The sequence below is a fragment of the Mesoplodon bidens genome (genome assembly GCF_964165515.1).
Source record: "Mesoplodon bidens genome assembly, chromosome: 15".
NCBI lineage: Eukaryota > Metazoa > Chordata > Mammalia > Artiodactyla > Ziphiidae > Mesoplodon > Mesoplodon bidens.
This window is the reverse complement of record NC_138171.1, coordinates 2208755-2226760: the sequence shown is the minus strand read 5'-3', so window position 1 is coordinate 2226760 and position 18006 is coordinate 2208755. Positions and strand designations below refer to the sequence as shown.

Genomic DNA, 18006 nt, shown 5'->3' with positions numbered 1-18006 from the left:
GGTGCTTCAGGGTCCTCTCCCTGAGCTGGCGTCCCAAGGGCCACGTCCCGGGCATCACTCACCTGTTCTCACAGCAGCACCGCAAGGAGGGGACAAGGCTCCAGAGTCACCACCCGGGCCCCGGGCCCCAGGCTTCTCCCTGTGGGTGGAGGAGGATGGACGTCAGCCGCCAGGTCCCCCGTTATGAGCCACTGGTCCCACCCGTCAGATTCTGATTCCAAACTCAGAAGCCGACAGAAATCGTCACCGTTTTACTGGAGAGGAAACGAAATTTCAAAAGTTAAAATCGCTGGAATGTTCTGCCACAACCACCTCCCGCTCCCCTGCACCAGTGCCTCGGGCACGCATCCCTGCGCTGCAGCCCCCGGGGCCTGGCGCTGCGGAAGAATGAAAAGAAGAGAGAATCGGAAGTGCCGTGGGCTGTGAGGGAGAAAAGGAGGGGAGGCTTAGACATTCTGACTGCAAATGATAAAGAAACTAAAAACAAAACACAAAACAAAACAAAAATTAAAACCATCGGAATGTCAGAGGAGAATGCACATTTTCCAACAGAAGCCAACGCAGCCCCTGGGGCTCCAAGGTGGGCGGGGCCTTGACCGCATGCTGGCTGGACAGGGCTTCCAGGGCGATCCCTGGCTCAGGAGAGGACTGGGTGGGGGGCACCCTCCTCGCATAACACCCTCGGCCATACCAGGGTCCAGGGTCCAGGGCCCAGAGAGAAGGCAGCTGGGGGAGGGTCAGGTCCTCGGGCCTGAGCCGTGCTAGGACCAGCGATAGTTCGAATACTGGTGCCAGAAACAAAAGCATCATCTCAGGGAGTTTGGTATCCCCCATGGAGCAGGTGCCCTGATGGTCCCCGGGTCTGTGGGGACAGGCTCTGCCATCCTCGGTCCTCTCGGCCTGGCTGAGGGGTCTTCCCTAAATCCTGGCTGGGCTCCACTGTTCCCACCCAAATCCTCCACTCTAAGGTGACCCTCCCCTGGGGGCCACACGGATTTCTGTGGAGGAGCTGGGATTGTGCTGGAAGGCCCAGGCACGGATAGGAAATCCACCCTGCCTCTCGAGATGGGGGTGCACGTGAATTCTGGATTACAGCTATGCAAGAAATTCTGTTCCAACACTCTTCAAATTCTTCCTTTCCCAAATATCCGCCTTTACATCCCACAGGGTGTGGGAGAGGCTTTCCCTGTGCCTGAAAACCCCCAAAAATTAAATTTAAAACTCATTATGGCTAGGGGAAGGTTAATAAGAAAATCCTAAGCCAGACTTACCAGCTTAAGGCACTTCTTTGTGAACCTTTATTAAACTTGCATGAATTAAAATAGACTTTTCAAATAAACTTCACCCAGAAGTCTGGAAGGAACTGGTGTCCAGGACACGCAGCTCTCCCCATGCCGTGAAACCACAGGCCCGTATTCTCGGGGGACCAGAGCAGAGTGGGTGGAGGCGCCCAACAGGGCCCCCATGGGGTGCACTGAAACTGGGCTGTGGCGGGGGGGCCTGTCAGGTGACGGCACCAGAACCCACCCTGATTATTTAAGACAGTAGCTGCCAAAGCACGTGAGTGGCCACAAACTCCAAGAGCCGGGTGCATCAGGTCGGGGGGCTCCGCCGGGAGTACCCCCTCCTTCCGCTGCCACGGGGCACAGAGACCTCAGCTCCCGTCTCCATCGCTGGACACGGTGCTACCACCCACCTTCTGCCACTGCAGGCGCCAAAGCACAAGGTCTCTCTGCCTCTCTTCTGAATCAAAGTCATGAAGGTGTGTCCCACTGGCAGGTTCTAGATCACCTGACCAGGTCGTGGCAGTAGAGGAGGGCGAGAAAGCACGTTTCTGGAAAATAAAGAAGGGAATTCAGAAGTGCTGGAGAGCCAGACAGCCTACTGATGTCCACTACACTGACCTTGGCAACTGAAACAAGAAGAGAACCATCTCATCTCACAGAAGCTGCATTGTCTTCAGGCATGGCTGGATCCAGGCTCCGGCAGTCACTCAGCGGTTTCCCTGAGCTGTGCTTTCTCTGGGCTGTGCCAAGGTCTCTTAACCTCTCTTGCTTCTGTTTCTTCATCTGCAAAATGGGGATAAGAATGGGGTTCTCCTGAGGAACCAGCAGAATAATGCAAGGGCAGTACCTGGCACAGAGTGGGCACTCGGTAACCATCGTTAGGGCTGCATTGCTGTGAACACAACTGGAAGTCCCCAGATATTTGTTCAAACTTTGTCTCCAGGTTTTGTGGCTCAGAAGCACATTGCACTGTGACAGAATGGCCACTTGATTTGCATGGCCCAGTGCCAAATAAGAACGCAGGGCCCTCCTTCACAAATGGTGAAGAATTTCAAGGCGGGGACAGCACAGCAGTAAACCGAGCTCGGGGCTCCTCTGAGCTGGGCCACAGCTGCACAGCAGTGACTCTCGCCTGATGAGAGGTGCTCAGATTTCCATCACCACCTCGACATCAGCACCAACACGCCCCGCCAGGCACACAGCCTTTGCCTGCCCGTAACTACTGCGGCCACGTGAACCCCACTCACCCATGGGCGTGGCTTGCAGCCCTCGCTGCTGCGGCAGGGAAGAGAGGGTTGAGGCTCTGTGTGTGGTCATCTGCACATCTGCAGCTGCTGACCCCAGGCCCCAAGCCCGTGTCAGGGACCACCGGGATGGCAGCAGCCAGAGGTGGTCCAGCTCGGGAAGCCCTCTGCAGCTGCGTCCCCACTCCTGTTCGTTTCCCGTTTTGTAAGCACGTTTTTATAGTCTCTCGCAAGCCCCAGGTGTTTGCACTGGCCCCCTGCTGCCTATGGGAAGGGCTTGAAGGGGATTTAGGAGGGAGGCCTGGCGTGCGTGGAGGTGGATACGTGCAGATGAGCCTCGGGCCTTGCTGGGCCTCAGCTGGAGGAAGCAGAGCCCTCTCTAGACGCCACCTCGTCAGCACGGACATGGGATGGGCCAACCTGTGGGAGTCACCGTGTCCGGGAGCAGCTGGAAGCAGAGACCCCCCAGGGTCAGCAGAGAACCCCTCCGGCCTCTCCCGGCTTCCGCACGGGTTCCTAATGTTGTCTTTTCTTACAGTACGCAGGGGAAGTCCCCGAAAACCGGGTGGACACGGTGGTCGCAAACCTCACTGTAATGGACCGAGATCAGCCCCACTCCCCGAACTGGAACGCTGTCTACCGCATCATCAGCGGGGACCCCTCGGGCCACTTCAGTGTCCGCACAGACCCCGTCACCAATGAGGGCATGGTCACCGTGGTGAAGGTGGGTGCTCACCTTGCCTCCTGCTGGGCTCCCTGAGCTCCGCCCCCGCCACGTGCCCCGAGGCAGACGTAACAGGAATGACGTTCGGGTTCAGTGCGTGCCACCCCGGTGTCCAAGGGCAAAGGACTGCACCCGACCTGCCAGGGGCAGAGGCAGCCTCAGCAGGACCGGTCACGTGACCCCAGGGACTCTGCAGGCCTGACCTGCCACCCCCCGCCCCCAAAAGATAACTCTCCCATCTTCTCCCTCACACCTGGCGCTCGGCTTCTGAAGCTCAGAAGCCAAGAATCGGCCTCTTCTGCTTCCCGGCCGGGCAGCGACAAGGCTTGCCCGAGGCAGTGAGTGAGCTGTGCCCCAGGTGCCCGGAGGAGGGTCAGGGGGGCAGAAACACCAGTAGCAGGCCAGCTCGGGGGTCGCGGTAGCCTCTGGCCCCTCCTCCCCACCAGCCCCAGCAGCTCCCAGAGCGAGGCTCTGAGCGAAAGCACTTCACCCTGAGCCTCCGCGACAGGTCCCCCACGTGCTGGGAAGAGTTTACTATAAAGTAAGTAACAGTGCTGGGTGGGTGTGGGAAGGGGACGGAGACGTGGCTCCCGAAGGTGCAGTGCCTGCCCGATGGGAAGGCCTGGAGGTGGCAGAAGGGATCGGGGTTCTGGGCCGACACTCTCGTCGGCCACTGGTGCGTCCCCGGCCCTGCCCCACGAGCCTGCACCCACGCTGGGCTGCTCCCCTCAGGGTGCAGACCCGGCCCCTGGGCTTTGAGGGAGGCAGCTGAGCGGAGGCCCAGTGAGGCTGTCCAGCTCTGATTGAAACTGTTGGAGCAAATTACCCATTGACTTCTCTGTTACCAGTATGTTTTATTTTGCCCTCCGACGGACTTCCGCTGGCCATGATAATCTTTCTGGAAGGTGTCCTCACTCAGACTGGTGACACAATTTTTAATGCATGACATGTAGCATTATTCCCTGTCCTCCAGGGACACAAACGGATAAATGTGGGAGAAGGACCACTTCCTTTAGTGACTTCGTCAGAGGCACAACCACCGTGATTTTATGAAGCAGTATATTTAAGTGGAGTCGCCCCCATTCCCCGCCAACGCTCGGGGGCCCTGGAGGAGGGGCTGGAGGCCTGGCAGCTGCTTAGTTCTCGGCAGCGGGGGGGACCCCAGACATGAAGAGGCAAGCCCCAGGGAGGGATGTGGCTTCTCACCGGGGTTCCAGGGGGTCTGCAGGGAATACCCCTTCCTTCAGCAGATGAGGAGACCATGGCTGCAGAGGACGGGGGCTCCCGCAAGGTCAGCCAGGGGGACAGTGGGGAGGACGACAAGAGTGTCGGCCCAGAACCCCGATCTCTGCTGCCACCTCCAGGCCTTCCCGTCGGACAGGCACTGCACCTTCGGGAGCCACGTCTCCGTCGCCTTCCCACACCCACCCAGCACTGTTACTTAACTTTATAGTAAACTCTTCTCGTGCTCAATACCTTACTTAGAAACAGGAGCTGAGAAAGCATGGGTTTGATGCACCAGGTGTATGACGGTAAATACTCACAAAAATCAAGGCCGCGCTGCAGTGGGAGTCCAGCGATGGGGCGGGGCTGGGCCAGGGGAGCGGAGGCACCTCCTGGCTGGGCGGGCAGCAGGCAGGGCCGCACGGCGGTGGGCCCCGTCACCAGCACCCCCAGGGCTCGCAGGACAACTGGTCCCACGAAGCGGTCAGTTCCCCTGAGCAGAAATGTGTCACACTATTTATCACAAACGTTTCCAAGCACACCTAGGAGATGGGTGTGCCCTCACCTGCCACTTCAGTGTCACAGTTACTAGCGTGCTGCCTTGTCACCCCACCCATGTTTTGCTGCCGTGTGGTTCTAACTCCAGGACCTCTGCTCACATAGCTACAACCGTTACGGTCCCTGAGACAGCCAGCCACGCCTCCGTGATCCCCAATATGAGTCTACATTTTTTTTTTTTTTTTGCGGTACGCGGGCCTCTCACTGTTGTGGCCTCCCCCGTGGCGGAGCACAGGCTCCGGACGCGCAGGCTCAGCGGCCATGGCTCACGGGCCCAGCCGCTCCGCGGCATGTGGGATCTTCCCGGACCGGGGCACGAACCTGTGTCCCCTGCATCGGCAGGAGGACTCTCAACCACTGCGCCACCAGGGAAGCCCTGAGTCTACATTTAATTGCCCTTAATTTTCCAAAAGTGTCTCTGTGGTATGGTTTTACAAAATCTGGATCCAAACAGAGTCCCCACGTTGCATTCGGTTGTGCCATCTCTTGAATCTCTCATAATCTAGAACATTCCCCCCACCTCTGACCTGTCAGAAACGCAGGGTCCGCGGTGCTGAATCTGTCCGATCGCTTCCTCTGGGTGTATCTGGTCCCTCGCTCTCCGCTCTTCCTGTAACCAGGGCTGCAGACCTGAAGGGCCCTTCCGTGGTGAGAAGCCTGGTTGTCCCACGCACAGCCGTCTGAGCCTGACTGGTGGGCTCCGGCGCTGACAGGCGCTCCCATCCCCGTGCTGGTTCCTCCCCGTTATGGCCGGCAGGCAGTCTGCAGAAACACAGCTCTCGACCAGCCCCCACGTGTTGGTTTCATCACCTGTTGATGGTCATTGCCAAGTTAATTTCTTCATTAGGCGGTATAAAGTGGTGCTTTACAATCCTGTCATTCCTTGTACAGTCCTCGGCTAGAATGCTTCTGTATAAAAGAGCCCTGCGATGCTGCTGAAATGCAGGCCTGCAGCTGTCAGAACAACACCCACCCAAAGATGCCCACCCAGGTCCCAATCTCCCAGATCTGTGCATATGTGGCAAAGGGGACTTTGCAGATGTGATTAAGTTAAGGATCTTGAGATGGGAGGTTACCCTGGATAGTCCTGGGGACCCCCAAGTAATCGCGGGGTCCTTTAAGAGTGACGCAGGAGGACCAGAGTCAGAGGAGACCTGAGGACGCAGCAGAGGTCTGAGACAGACAGACTGGAAGATGCCGAGTTGCCACTTTGAAGACGGAGGGAGGGGCCGAGAGCACAGGCGCCTCTCAGACGGAGCCAGAAAAGGCGTCCAGGGGCCTTCAGAAGCAACCAGCCCTGCCCACACCCCGACCTTAGCTCAGCAGCACAGACTTCTGACTTCTGGCCCCCAGAACTGTAAGATAACAAATCTGTGGTGTTTTAAGCCACTAAATAGGAACATGAAATTAATGCAGTTCAACAGAAAAGGTGAGAATGAGGCTTCATTCTCCACCTTTACTTCCGATTCTCAGAGCAGAACTGGTGAGCCAGCAACAGGCAGTGTCACCACCTGCATCCAGGCAGCTGCCGTAACAACTGTGTAACACGACACACATTTACCCTCGCACTTTTCTGGAGGTCAGGAACCCATAACGACCCTGTGACGGCATGTAGGGCCCACCTGGGTAATCCAGGACCACCTCCCAGCTCAAGACCCTTAACTTCATCGTGCCTGCAAAGTCCCCTTTTGCCAGGGAAAGTGACTATCCACAGATCCCAGAGATGAGGACCTGGGTAAATCCACAAGCAGCCAATGAAGTTGGGTTTTTCACTTTCTCGTCACGGTCAAGAGTGTGCAGATTTTTATACACTCAGTGTGTTCTGGTCAGCTACGGTCATTACTGGTCTTGACCTCTGGCTAGGAGGTTCCTCCGGCAGCTGGTTCTGGGTGCTTCTGCTACATCCTTGTGTTGGGACCTGAGTGGACAGCCCAGGTTCGCCTTGCTGATTTCTTGCCTCACGTCTGGATGGGCCGTTCCTCTAGCAAGGAGTGGTACTTAGAAACCAACATCCAGACGCAAGAGGTGCTCACTGCTGCTGCCGCCATTGCCACTGGATGGTGTCAGGGCAGAGCGAAGAAGTAACATTTCAGTGCACGTGCTTCCTGACCACCTCAAGTTACGTCACCATCACCGATTCACGTGATCGTTTCATCCCAATTGAACACTGGAGGGTTTTACTTACCTCTGTTGATTTTATACTTGATCTCATTTCTCTTACACGGAAAATCTTGGTTCCTAACAACAGCAAGATAATTGCTTATTTACTTTAACCTGCGATATACAATCACCACTCGGTATCCATGGGGGATTGGTTCCAGGACACACCCCCACAGGTAGATACCAAAATCCACAGATGCTCAAGTCCCTTGTACAAAATGGCATAGTATCGGGTTGGCCAGAAAAGTTCGTTCGGGTTTTTCCATGAGAACTTTTTGGCCAACCGAATATTTGCATATAACCTACACACGCTCTCCCGTGTACTTTAACTTATACCTAATACCATGTCAGTGCTGTGTAAATCGTGGCCTGTGTGAGGCAAATTCAGCTTTTAAATTTCTGGAATTTTTTTCAAATGTATTCAATCTGTGGTTGGTTAAATCCACAGATGTGGAGCCCATGGATATGGAGAGCCAACTGTACATAAAAAGCTTAAAAAATAACAAATCCAAAATCCCTACCGACAGCAAGAAGACCAAATGAATGTAAGATTTCTTTGCAATAACTGTTGTCCTTAGAATACATCCCATGAAGGACTTACCATCTAAATGCTGTCCCAGTCACGAGAAATCATTATTTTCTTGGGAGTTATATTACCATTGATACATAGTTTAATTTAACTCAGTTTGTTTCTAATTTTCAGAGACTGCTTTATATATACAAGTTTACTTGTAATACCTAAAAGGTGAGAATGTAAGATTTTACGTGGCTCCAAAATCAAAGCTTTGTGGCAAAACGTACGCAGCAAACTCCCACCTCCAGACGTTCCCCGTTCCTTCCCTCGGCTCACGGGTGACTGTTTTTATGAGTTTTTTGGTTTATCCTTTCCGCATTTCTTTTTGCAAATATGAGCAGATACATATGCAAATTCATGTTCCTCTCCCCGATTTGCACAAGAGGCAGCCTGCAATGGATGTGCCTTTTCTGCTCACCAGTCGATCCTGGAGATCCCTCCGTTCCCACGTGTATCTTCCTGGTTCTTTCTTACAGCTGCAGATGGCCCCACTGTGCGGATGCAGCTCATCCACCCGGCCAGTACTGTGGGTACCTGGGCTGACGGCAGTATATATCCTCTGTGAATGACACAGATGATACTTCAGTGAATATTCTTGGGCACGTGATACTTCGCATGTGTCTAAGCAGAATTATTCAAATGCATTTGCAGTGTGCTGTGTTGCTTCTTTTCTAGTGAGACCGTTGCAAGCTTTGCCAGGAATAATTACACACCTCGGGGCCCCAAGTGCTTCTGTGCAGCTTCCGTCCCCCCTCAAAATGTGAAGAATACCCCCAGAGGCTGATCATACCCCGTAGACACTAGAACTATAGACAGTAGAACCATACTAGCATTTATCAGCCGGGGTCCTGACACCCCCAAAATGTGTGTTAACTGGAGAGAACGGTCACGCAAGGGCCACGCACAGGGGTGAGGGGGCTCTGTGAGACCTGGTGTGTTGGTGTCCTGGGGCTGCTGTAGCAACTTACCACAGACCAGGTGGGTTAGGACAACTGAAGGATGCTCTCTCACAGCTCTGGGGGCCAAACATCCAAGATCAAGGCATTGGCGGGGCCGTGCTCCCTCTGGAGGTTCTGGGAGGATCCCTCCTGCCCCGTCCAGCTTCTGGGGGTTGTTGGCCATCCCTGGCTCGGAGCTGCATCATCCCAGCCTGTGCCTCTGTCTTCGCCTGGCCTCTTTCTGGGTCTCCAGTCTCCCTCCCCTAACTCACAGGGCACCCAAGCTTGAATCGGGGGCCACCACAAGCCAGGGTGGCTCCTCTCGAGACCTTTCACTTCATCACGTCCACAAAACCCTATTTGTCAGAGGTCACAGTCACAGGTTCCAGAGGGACGAACCCTTGGAGGCCACGCTTCCACCCACTACACCTGGTGAGGCGCCCTGGACAGACAAGAGCCGGGGCCTCGACCTGCTAGGCTGCAGGGAGCAGGGTGGGGCCCCGGCACTCCTAATGCTTGATGAGTGCCGGAGCCGCTGGCGGGAGGTGTGCCTGGCGGGAGCCGTAGCCCCCGAGGAGCCCAGCTACTATCACCCCGTGACGTGGGAAGCTGGGGGACGGCGTCCCTCAGGACTGACCTCCTGGGCCCAGAGCAGGGTGGGGGCAGACCAAGCAGCCCCCCGGGCGCCACCCTCCCTGCCAGCCTCGTGGGCACCTAACCCAGCTCCCCGTCTCGGCACCTCTCATTCCAGGCGGTTGACTATGAGCTGAACAGAGCGTTCATGCTGACCGTGATGGTGTCCAACCAGGCGCCCCTGGCCAGCGGGATCCAGATGTCCTTCCAGTCCACGGCGGGGGTGACCATCTCAGTCATGGACATCAATGAGGCCCCCTACTTCCCCTCGAACCACAAGCTGATCCGCCTGGAGGAGGGCGTGCCCACCGGCACCGTGCTAACCACGTTTTCGGCAGTGGACCCCGACCGGTTCATGCAGCAGGCCGTGAGGTGGGCCCACAGAGCACCCTCGGGCCCTGGGAAAGGGGAGCCCCGTCTTCCATAGAGAAGAGTCCTGAATGCCCAGTGAAACCGGCAACCCAGAAAGTCCCGGGTGGGTGCTTAGGGGCATCCCCGACTTGTGGTGTCCCCAGGCAGGGAAGCCCAGTCTGGGGACAGCTGGCATCACCGGCCACCAGGCTGCCCTGACATGAGATGGTGGGAAAAGCTTGAAGGACACTCAGCCGCATCTAGAGTCAGGCTGGGTCCTGACCCCGCTTGACGCTCCTGTGCTTATGATTTTGTGAGTCACCGGCCCCCTCTGCCTGTCCGTCTCCCCACCTGTAAAGGGGGTAATGGGAGAATCTGCCTCCCAGGGTCCTCATGAGGTTAAGTAGCCTGTCCTTCTTGGAGACTTCCAGCTGCTGTTGTCACCGTCCCGCGTGGGAGGACCCCGTGCAGGGCTGCAGGGAAGGACCCCCCCCACACCCCGTGCAAGCTCAGCAGGAGGGCGGCCAGGGGGGGCTCCCCCAGCCCCTCGCCTCACCCCTCCCCTCCCTCCCCCGCAGATACTCAAAGCTGTCGGACCCAGCGAACTGGCTGCACATTAATGCCACCAACGGCCAGATCAGCACGGCAGCCATCCTCGACCGCGAGTCTCTCTACATCAAAAACAACGTCTATGAGGCCACCTTCCTGGCAGCAGACAACGGTGCGCCCAGGGGCAGGGAGACACGGGGGCCTGCCCTCACCCATTCGAAGCCCTGGGCTTGGTGGTTCACTGACGCAGGCCCTGGGCTTGGTGGTTCACTGACGCAGGCGCCCAGGTTATTTGCTCTCGCGTGGGCGCCAGGGGAGCTGGGCACTGTTACCACCACTGTTACGACTCCTTGGGTTCCTGCCATGTGCCAGGCACTATCCATCAGTGAGCAAAACAGATAAGAGCCTTCTCCTTTGCACGGGTGACATTAGAGGCCAGTGTGTCAGCTTGAACCAGGTTTGGCTGCATAATAATTATAGCAATCTTAACAAGGTGGGGGTTTACTTTCTCCCACATAAAAGAAGACTAGAAGCAGGCAGCCCAGGGTCAGGTATGAGAAACCAAGCTCACTCTGGCCACTCCCGTGTCCTTGGCAAGCTGCAGCATGGCCCAGAACAGCTGCTGGTGCTCCAGCCATCATGACCACATTCTGGCAAACAGGAGGAGAGGGAAGGTCAAGGGCACATCCCAGCCCTTCTAAGGACTTCCACTCACAGCTCATGAAGGCCAGAACTCAGTCACGAAGCCACGTCTCGCTGCAAGGGATGCTGAGGAATGTCGTCTTCTGGTTGGGCAGTGAGGAGCCCAGGTAAAGTTTGGGGCTTCAGTTCTTTTATTAAGGAACAAAGAGGAAATAGATATGAGGGACAACTGAGCAGCCTCTGCCCCAGGGAGACGAGTGTGAAACAAGTCAGCCAGATGATAATTTCGGGCAACAGGAGGTGCTGGGAAAGAACCAAATGGAGGATGGGAGAGTGACCGGGGGTCTCCTGCTGCACCGTTGGCTATGAGTGACCTGCTGTGGGTCCAGGACCTGCGGGATCAGAAGGACAAGCCGGGGAAGGTGGGGCGGGGAGGGGAGTCCTGGAGTCAGGAAAGGCCCCACGCCAGGCCCGTGCCACGTGGGTTCTGGGATCAGCTGCATAAATAAAGCTTCAGGAGCTAGAGTAGCCACTGCACAAAGGTTTGGTCAACAGCAGCTGAAAGCTGGGACCTGGTGACCATCCCGCAGCCTCCTGCCCACCTCCCTCACCCCACAGGATCCACAGAGGCCCAGCCCCTCGGCCAGCCACGATGCGTGCCAGGCCCCGGTCGGGGAAGGCTGCTCTGAGCAGCAGCTAGAGCACTGAGATTAGATTAGAACGTGATTTTAATGAATCGGTGGCCAGAGCAGCGGAAATCACGAGGAAGACACCGGAAACGGAGCACAAGTCCTGCTGGCGTTAATAGCGCCCATCTGTGCTGCTCCTGACTGAGCTGTGTCATCGGCCACCTTCACATCAGGCACCAAGCTGCGTCGCCTTAAACGTGCTTTGATGCATTTCCTGCGAGATCACAGAGACGCACCACGGGATGGATGCTTTACATGCTCTGCCTGCCTCAGCCAAGAAACGCAGTCGCTAATGACGGGGTCAGAGTTGCCATCAAAGGGCAGGGCCACGGTCAGAACACAGAGGACAGGCCACCTCTGGCCGCTCGGCGCGGGTCCACCCCCACTGTGCACCTGGGCCGAGGCAGGGGCTGGGCATTGGCGGGGGGGTGGTGGGGGAGGGGGCTTGGGGACGGGACAGGCACACGTGGGCAAGTGTGCGCAGTTCCTGTGTGTGTGTGCAGCTGAGCGGCTGCGTGTGTCATACGGTAGAGTGTCAGTGTGCGTGTGGGGCTGTGGTCAGCTGGGGTCTGTCCCGGGTGGGACTGGGGGTCTGTCCTGGGTGGGGCTGGGGGTCCGTCCTGGGTGGGGCTGGGGCGTGGTCTGTGGTCATGGAGCCCAGGAGTGACCCGTGTGGTCACCCGTGTCCGGCCCACAGGGATCCCTCCGGCCAGCGGCACCGGGACCCTCCAGATCTATCTCATCGACATCAACGACAACGCCCCCGAGCTGCTGCCCAAGGAGGCGCAGATCTGCGAGAAGCCCAGCCTGAGCACCGTCAACATCACGGCGGCCGACGCGGACGTCGACCCCAACGTCGGCCCCTACGTCTTCGAGCTGCCTTTCGTTCCAGCGAGCGTGCGCAAGAACTGGACCATCACCCGCCTCAATGGTGAGCCCGCCTCGGGCACCAGCCCACTGGCAGCCCTGCCACTGGGGAAATCGGACTGAGTCTGGGGTGCAGGCCCCCAGGGGCCCGTCACCCCTTCACAGGAGGGTCGCGCAGCCCCTTCCTGTGGGGCGGGGGCCCCTGCCTGCTCTGGGGCTCGGCCGCCAAGGAGGCCCCCAGGGCAGGCCCCAATCTCATCATTTTAACAAGCTCAGCCTTGACCATCCCAGTGGCTATAACTGCAGACCACTTCCTATGCCAGTCACCAAATAATGGGACGGACCCTAACCAACATATTTCCTGAGGGCACTTTCCTAGCCGTGGCCTTGGTAGAAAGGGCATCCAAGTTCTGAAGTTCTGATAGCATTTGCTTGTTCCCCGAGCCCTTACCAACACTGAATATTGTTTTAAAAAGCGTCTTTCCAATTCTTTTAGCCAAAATCACTGTTTCCACTTGTATCTTTTGACTACCAGTGGACATTTTTTCATATATTTATTGGCCATTTTTTGCTTCTGTGAACCATCTGTTCAATGTCCTTGCCTATTTTCTTTGAAAAATGGGTTTTTTTCTAATTGATTTGGTAGAACTTTATATATTAAGGAAGTAATTCATTCTTCGTGTTGTAACTGTTCTCTTTTTTTTTTTCTGGGCTCTGTTGGGTCTTCGTTGCTGCGCACAGGCTTTTCTCTAGTTGCGGCGAGCAGGGGCTGCTCTTTGTGGCGGTGCGTGGGCTTCTCATTGCGGTGGCTTCTCTCATTGTGGAGCACAGGCTCTAGGCGCCCGGGCTTCTGTAGTTGTGGCACGTGGGCTCAGCAGTTGCAGCACACAGGCTCTAGAGCGCAGGCTCAGTAGTTGTGGCGCACGGGCTTAGTTGCTCCGTGGCATGTGGGATCTTCCCGCACCAGGGCTCAAACCCGTGTCCCCTGCATCGGCAGGCGGATTCTTAACCACTGCGCCACCAGGGAAGTCCAACTGCTCTATTCTTGAATTGCCAATGTCTCAACCTTATGGCATAATGCAGTTGTGTGTGCGCACATGTGCACACGTCTACGTGTATCTTAGCCAAACAGGCATGTTAGATGTCACACTATCAGGCCGAGTCTCTGCCTTCGTTAGTCTCGCTCAGAAAGGAGGGCTGGCTGCTCAATGAGCGGAGCCCGTCCCGTCACTCACACCAGGTGACTACGCCCAGCTCAGCCTGCGCATCCTGTACCTGGAGGCCGGGGTGTACGACGTCCCCATCGTCGTCACGGACTCGGGGAACCCGCCCCTGTCCAATACGTCCATCATCAAAGTCAAGGTGTGCCCGTGCGACGAGAACGGCGACTGCACCACCACGGGCGCGGTGGCAGCGGCCGGGCTGGGCACGGGCGCCCTCGTGGCCATCCTCATCTGCATCGTCATCCTGCTCAGTGAGTGCAGCTGGTCCCGGGGTGACGGGTGGAGGGGCCCAGAGCTGCCCACGGCCCCGTCTCCTGGCCCCGCTCTGCCTGCCAGGAGCCTCCCAGCAGCCCAGCCCAACCGGGCGCCCGATAACAGACACAGGCACTCGCAGCCACACGTGCGCACCTTCCCGCGCACGCATGCCCTTGTGCAGACACGCACACCTGCTCACGGGTGCCCCCGCCCCACAGCCATGGTCCTGCTGTTTGTCGTGTGGATGAGGCGGCGGGAGAAGGAGCGGCACACGAAGCAGCTGCTCATTGACCCCGAGGACGACGTACGCGACAACATCCTCAAGTACGACGAGGAAGGGGGCGGCGAGGAGGACCAGGTGAGGCCCACAGCCGCGACAGCAGGGACGCATGGGGACGCCCTCCGCAGCCACTGACCCCCGCCCAGTGCCGCCTGCACCCCGGGCTCGGGAAGGGTGGGCCTGGGCGCTGCCCAGTTGGTCACTGGGGACTCAGGGCGAGCCCTAGCCCATTGAAGCCTAGTGACCACCCCCCGTGAAGTGGGCGTAACGGCAGCCTCAGGTCCAGCTGTTCCCAGGAACACATGAGGAATGTGGTGGCAGCTGAGCAGATGGGGAAGGGGGTTGACCCCAGGCGGAAGGCAGCAGGGGGCACAGAGCCCACATGTGCCTTGAGGACGGGCAGGATTCGGATGAAGAGGTGGGGTGAGCATTTCAGGAAGGACAGACCAGGTGAGGGGCTAGGATGGTGGCGGGGGGGGCGCCCGGGGGGCCCGGAGTAGGTCAGTGGATATGCTCAGAGCCCAGTCACAGAACACGATGAGGATGCCCCCCACGACTTCCCTGGTGTCTCTGCCTGTTATCCCCCCGGCCGGCCCCCCAGGACTACGACCTCAGCCAACTGCAGCAGCCGGAGGCCATGGAGCACGTGCTGAGCAAGGCCCCCGGGGTGCGGCGGGTGGACGAGCGGCCAGTGGGCGCGGAGCCCCAGTACCCGGTCAGGCCTGTGGTGCCCCACCCAGGAGACATCGGTGACTTCATCAGGGAGGTGGGTAGCCCAGCAGTGACGGGGGCGCAAACCTGGTAACACAGACAAGAAAAAGCCCCCTTCTCTGGGGCCCGGCGTGGGGCTGAGCAGGCAGGTCCAGGCCTAGGTTCACGCCGGCCCCACTCCTGCCGGCGGGGAGCCCTGGGCCAGGCGCCTCGGTTTAGTATCCCCGCTGCAGAAGGACTAACCTGCCCCCGCCCCCGCCCCCGGTGAGGACAAACACACGGGGCTTAGCAAGACTGTTGGCACTTGAGGCCACAGTCCAGGGAGGACCAGGAAGGGGACCAGCAAGGGGCTCTGACCCCAGTCTCCTGTCTGCAGCGAGCGGGAGAGGCCTCCGCAGTGTCCACTCAACCCCGATGACCAGACACACAGGCTGCCCCCTCCCCCCTCCACACACACACAGGGCATTGGGGACGGCCTGGGAGGTGGGCGTCACTCCAGAGCTGCCACCTGACCACGTGCCCGTGTCACCATCCTGACGCCTGGGCTCTGGAGGCCACGTAGCATCGAAGTCCCAGCCAACAGCGTCCCTTTGATCGTCCCCTTTGTAAGAAAAGCTGACCCACTTCTTGAAGCTGAGCCGAAGGTGCCCAACGGACACCTCCAAGGGTGTCAAGAGCGCGCCTCCCACCTCTGCTCCCATCTTCCTGTGCGGTAAAGCCGAAGGACAGCTTGAGCCAGGGCGCGTGGCTGCACCTCAGACACTCTCCCCGACAGCTGCTGCAGGCCGGGCAGCCAGTACCTCCGCGCCCACCGGGGATCCCACAGACGGGATGCCCTCCGTGCCCCATGTAGCCGGCGTGGGTCCCTGCGGATCTACCGCCCGTCTCTAACACGACTGTACTTTGAGGGGGGCTGACAACACTCCTTTCTCCACCTGCGTCAGAACCGGACTTCAAAAGGGTTTATTTAAACAGAATAGGACCCAGGGAGTGGTTCAGCAGAGACACAAAGATTTCTCAGAACGTTCCCCCAAACAGACCATGTCTCAGGCCGTAAACGAAATGCCCAAAAGCCGGCTCAGCTTAGACAACTTCACCATCTACAGCGTAATAACATCTAAAACTCCAGAAACTACGGCCTCCCCAGTCGACAGTCAAAGGCCCACTTTTAAACAACTCAGAGGAAAGCAAGAATGGAAATGACCGACCATTCCGTACTGAATAATGGAAAAGGCGCTCCAGGGCAGCTTAGGCAGCGACCAGCACGGGCCCCTGGGGGGAGGGAGCGGGGAACTGTGTCCACCCCTCCCACGGTCCCCGGGTGGGAGCTGCCCAGGGGCACCCTTGGCCAGTGGCCAGAGTGCTGGAGGTGGCCTGGCCAGGGGTCCCAGCATCGGGCACCGGGAAAGGGGCCGGGGCGCGGGCAGGGGCTCCAGCCACACCTGCTACATCCCCATCTGCTCCAGGGGCCGGGGCGCGGGCAGGGGCTCCAGCCACACCTGCTACATCCCCATCTGCTCCCGTGCACAGTTACGGTAATAGCTTCAGGTGTCTGACACCCACGCTGGGTTCACCTCCCTGTGGCAACAACCAGGGACTCGTGGAGGCCAGCCTCTCGCACAGGCCCCGGCCAGCCCTCCGCCTGGCTGTGCGCGCTGCCCCCAGGCCTCTTGCACAGCTCATTCTACAAACACCACACCCCTACTCGGGTCTCTGAGGCGCCTTTCACTGACACGCAGGAGCATTTATTGAGCACCTACTGCATTTAAGGCCCCATCACTGCGCCTTCCCGACCTGCCTCCCCAGCTCCGCTCCTGGGCGCCCCTCCGCCCCCCGCCCTGCACCCTAACCCGTGTCTCCATGGCCCCCAGGGACTCCGCGCAGCCGACAACGACCCCACGGCGCCGCCCTATGACTCGCTGCTGGTCTTCGACTACGAGGGCAGCGGATCCACCGCGGGCTCCGTCAGCTCCCTGAACTCATCCAGCTCCGGGGACCAGGACTACGATTACCTGAACGACTGGGGGCCCAGGTTCAAGAAGCTGGCGGACATGTACGGAGGCGGCGAGGAGGACTAAGCCTCCCGCCTGAAACGAAACGAGAACAGCGCTCGGACAGACGGACGGACGGACGGACGGACGGGAGGAGCAGGACCGGAGGAGACAGCGGCCTTCCCGACTCCCGCGGCCGCGCCACTCGGCGGTGTGTGAGGGGTCCCCGCCCGCCCCCCGCACTGAGCTGTGTGGCACGAACACTTGTCAGCCCGCGGCCGCCCCCAGCGCGGCAGCTGACTCAGCACTACGGAAAGCAGAGGCGCCGTCTGAACCTGAATGTCTCAGGACAGAAGCGGTTTAAAACAAAATGAAAGTGCCTTTTGGTACATGTGTCAGATTCCCTCACGCTCAGGAGCATTCCCCCAGCCAGTCCTGAGCGCCCCCAACCCCGGCCAGTCCCAGCTCTGAAGGCACGAATTAAGGAATGGGGGAGAATGTGTCCTTTTTTTTCCATCTTCTATCAAGAAAAAATGTGGGTGACGCACTTGACAAAATTGACAAAGGAAAACTATTTGGGGTCCAAACGCCATAAGCCTTCTGAGTCCTCACACTTCGCTTGCACAGCTGGGGTCTCCCGGGCCCCTTGGGGGTTCTCAAGGTTGGAGGCCCCACCTTCAGCTCCTGCAGCAGCGAGTCCGCCTGGGGCAGGCCAAGCCAGTGGACCAGAGGCCCGCTGTACCACTGGGCTTCCACAGAAGTGTCCGCCGCCCCTGACTCCCAGATGCTAGAAATAGCTGGGCAGCTGGGGTTCCCAGGGGCTGTCCCTGATGCTCCCCCATCTCTGCCCTTGGCCATCCCCAGGGCCCCCCAGTCAATCATGAGCCTTCCCCCAGGGCCAACTGTGACCCTGAATGCCACCCAGGTCCCCACTGCCTTTGGTCCAAGAGTACGGTGTCCCAGGAAACCACAACCAAAACCAGCCGGCATGCCACCAAACCCTGGCACGAGCCCTCCACCCCTCTAGATCAGACTCCCGAGGGACCCCGTCAGAGGCCCGGCGGACACTCACCAGTCCAAACCCCCGAAGGCTCTGGATGCCTCTGG

At 58.4% G+C, this 18006-nt stretch overlaps 1 protein-coding gene and 1 long non-coding RNA gene across 2 annotated transcripts in view; one reads left to right on the top strand and one right to left on the bottom strand.

Moving 5' to 3' along the window:
* CDH4 (cadherin 4) overlaps positions 1-17596 on the top strand; it is a gene marked incomplete at its 5' end in the record, with an annotated part of 569921 nt that extends 552325 nt beyond the window's left edge. Inside the window, 8 exons of the mRNA XM_081257492.1 lie at positions 3069-3254; positions 9460-9713; positions 10271-10413; positions 12270-12503; positions 13680-13913; positions 14136-14275; positions 14799-14963; positions 16780-17596. Coding sequence (XP_081113618.1) covers positions 3069-3254; positions 9460-9713; positions 10271-10413; positions 12270-12503; positions 13680-13913; positions 14136-14275; positions 14799-14963; positions 16780-16986 — 1563 coding nt within the window. The 3' untranslated portion in view covers positions 16987-17596. The remainder of the gene's footprint in view (positions 1-3068; positions 3255-9459; positions 9714-10270; positions 10414-12269; positions 12504-13679; positions 13914-14135; positions 14276-14798; positions 14964-16779) is intronic.
* LOC308629534 lies at positions 58-2053 on the bottom strand. The gene is made up of 3 exons (XR_014017688.1): positions 1905-2053; positions 1697-1834; positions 58-139 (listed from the first exon to the last, which is right to left on the bottom strand). It is a non-coding gene; the product is annotated as an uncharacterized lncRNA (long non-coding RNA).
* Positions 17597-18006: the final 410 nt, after the last annotated feature.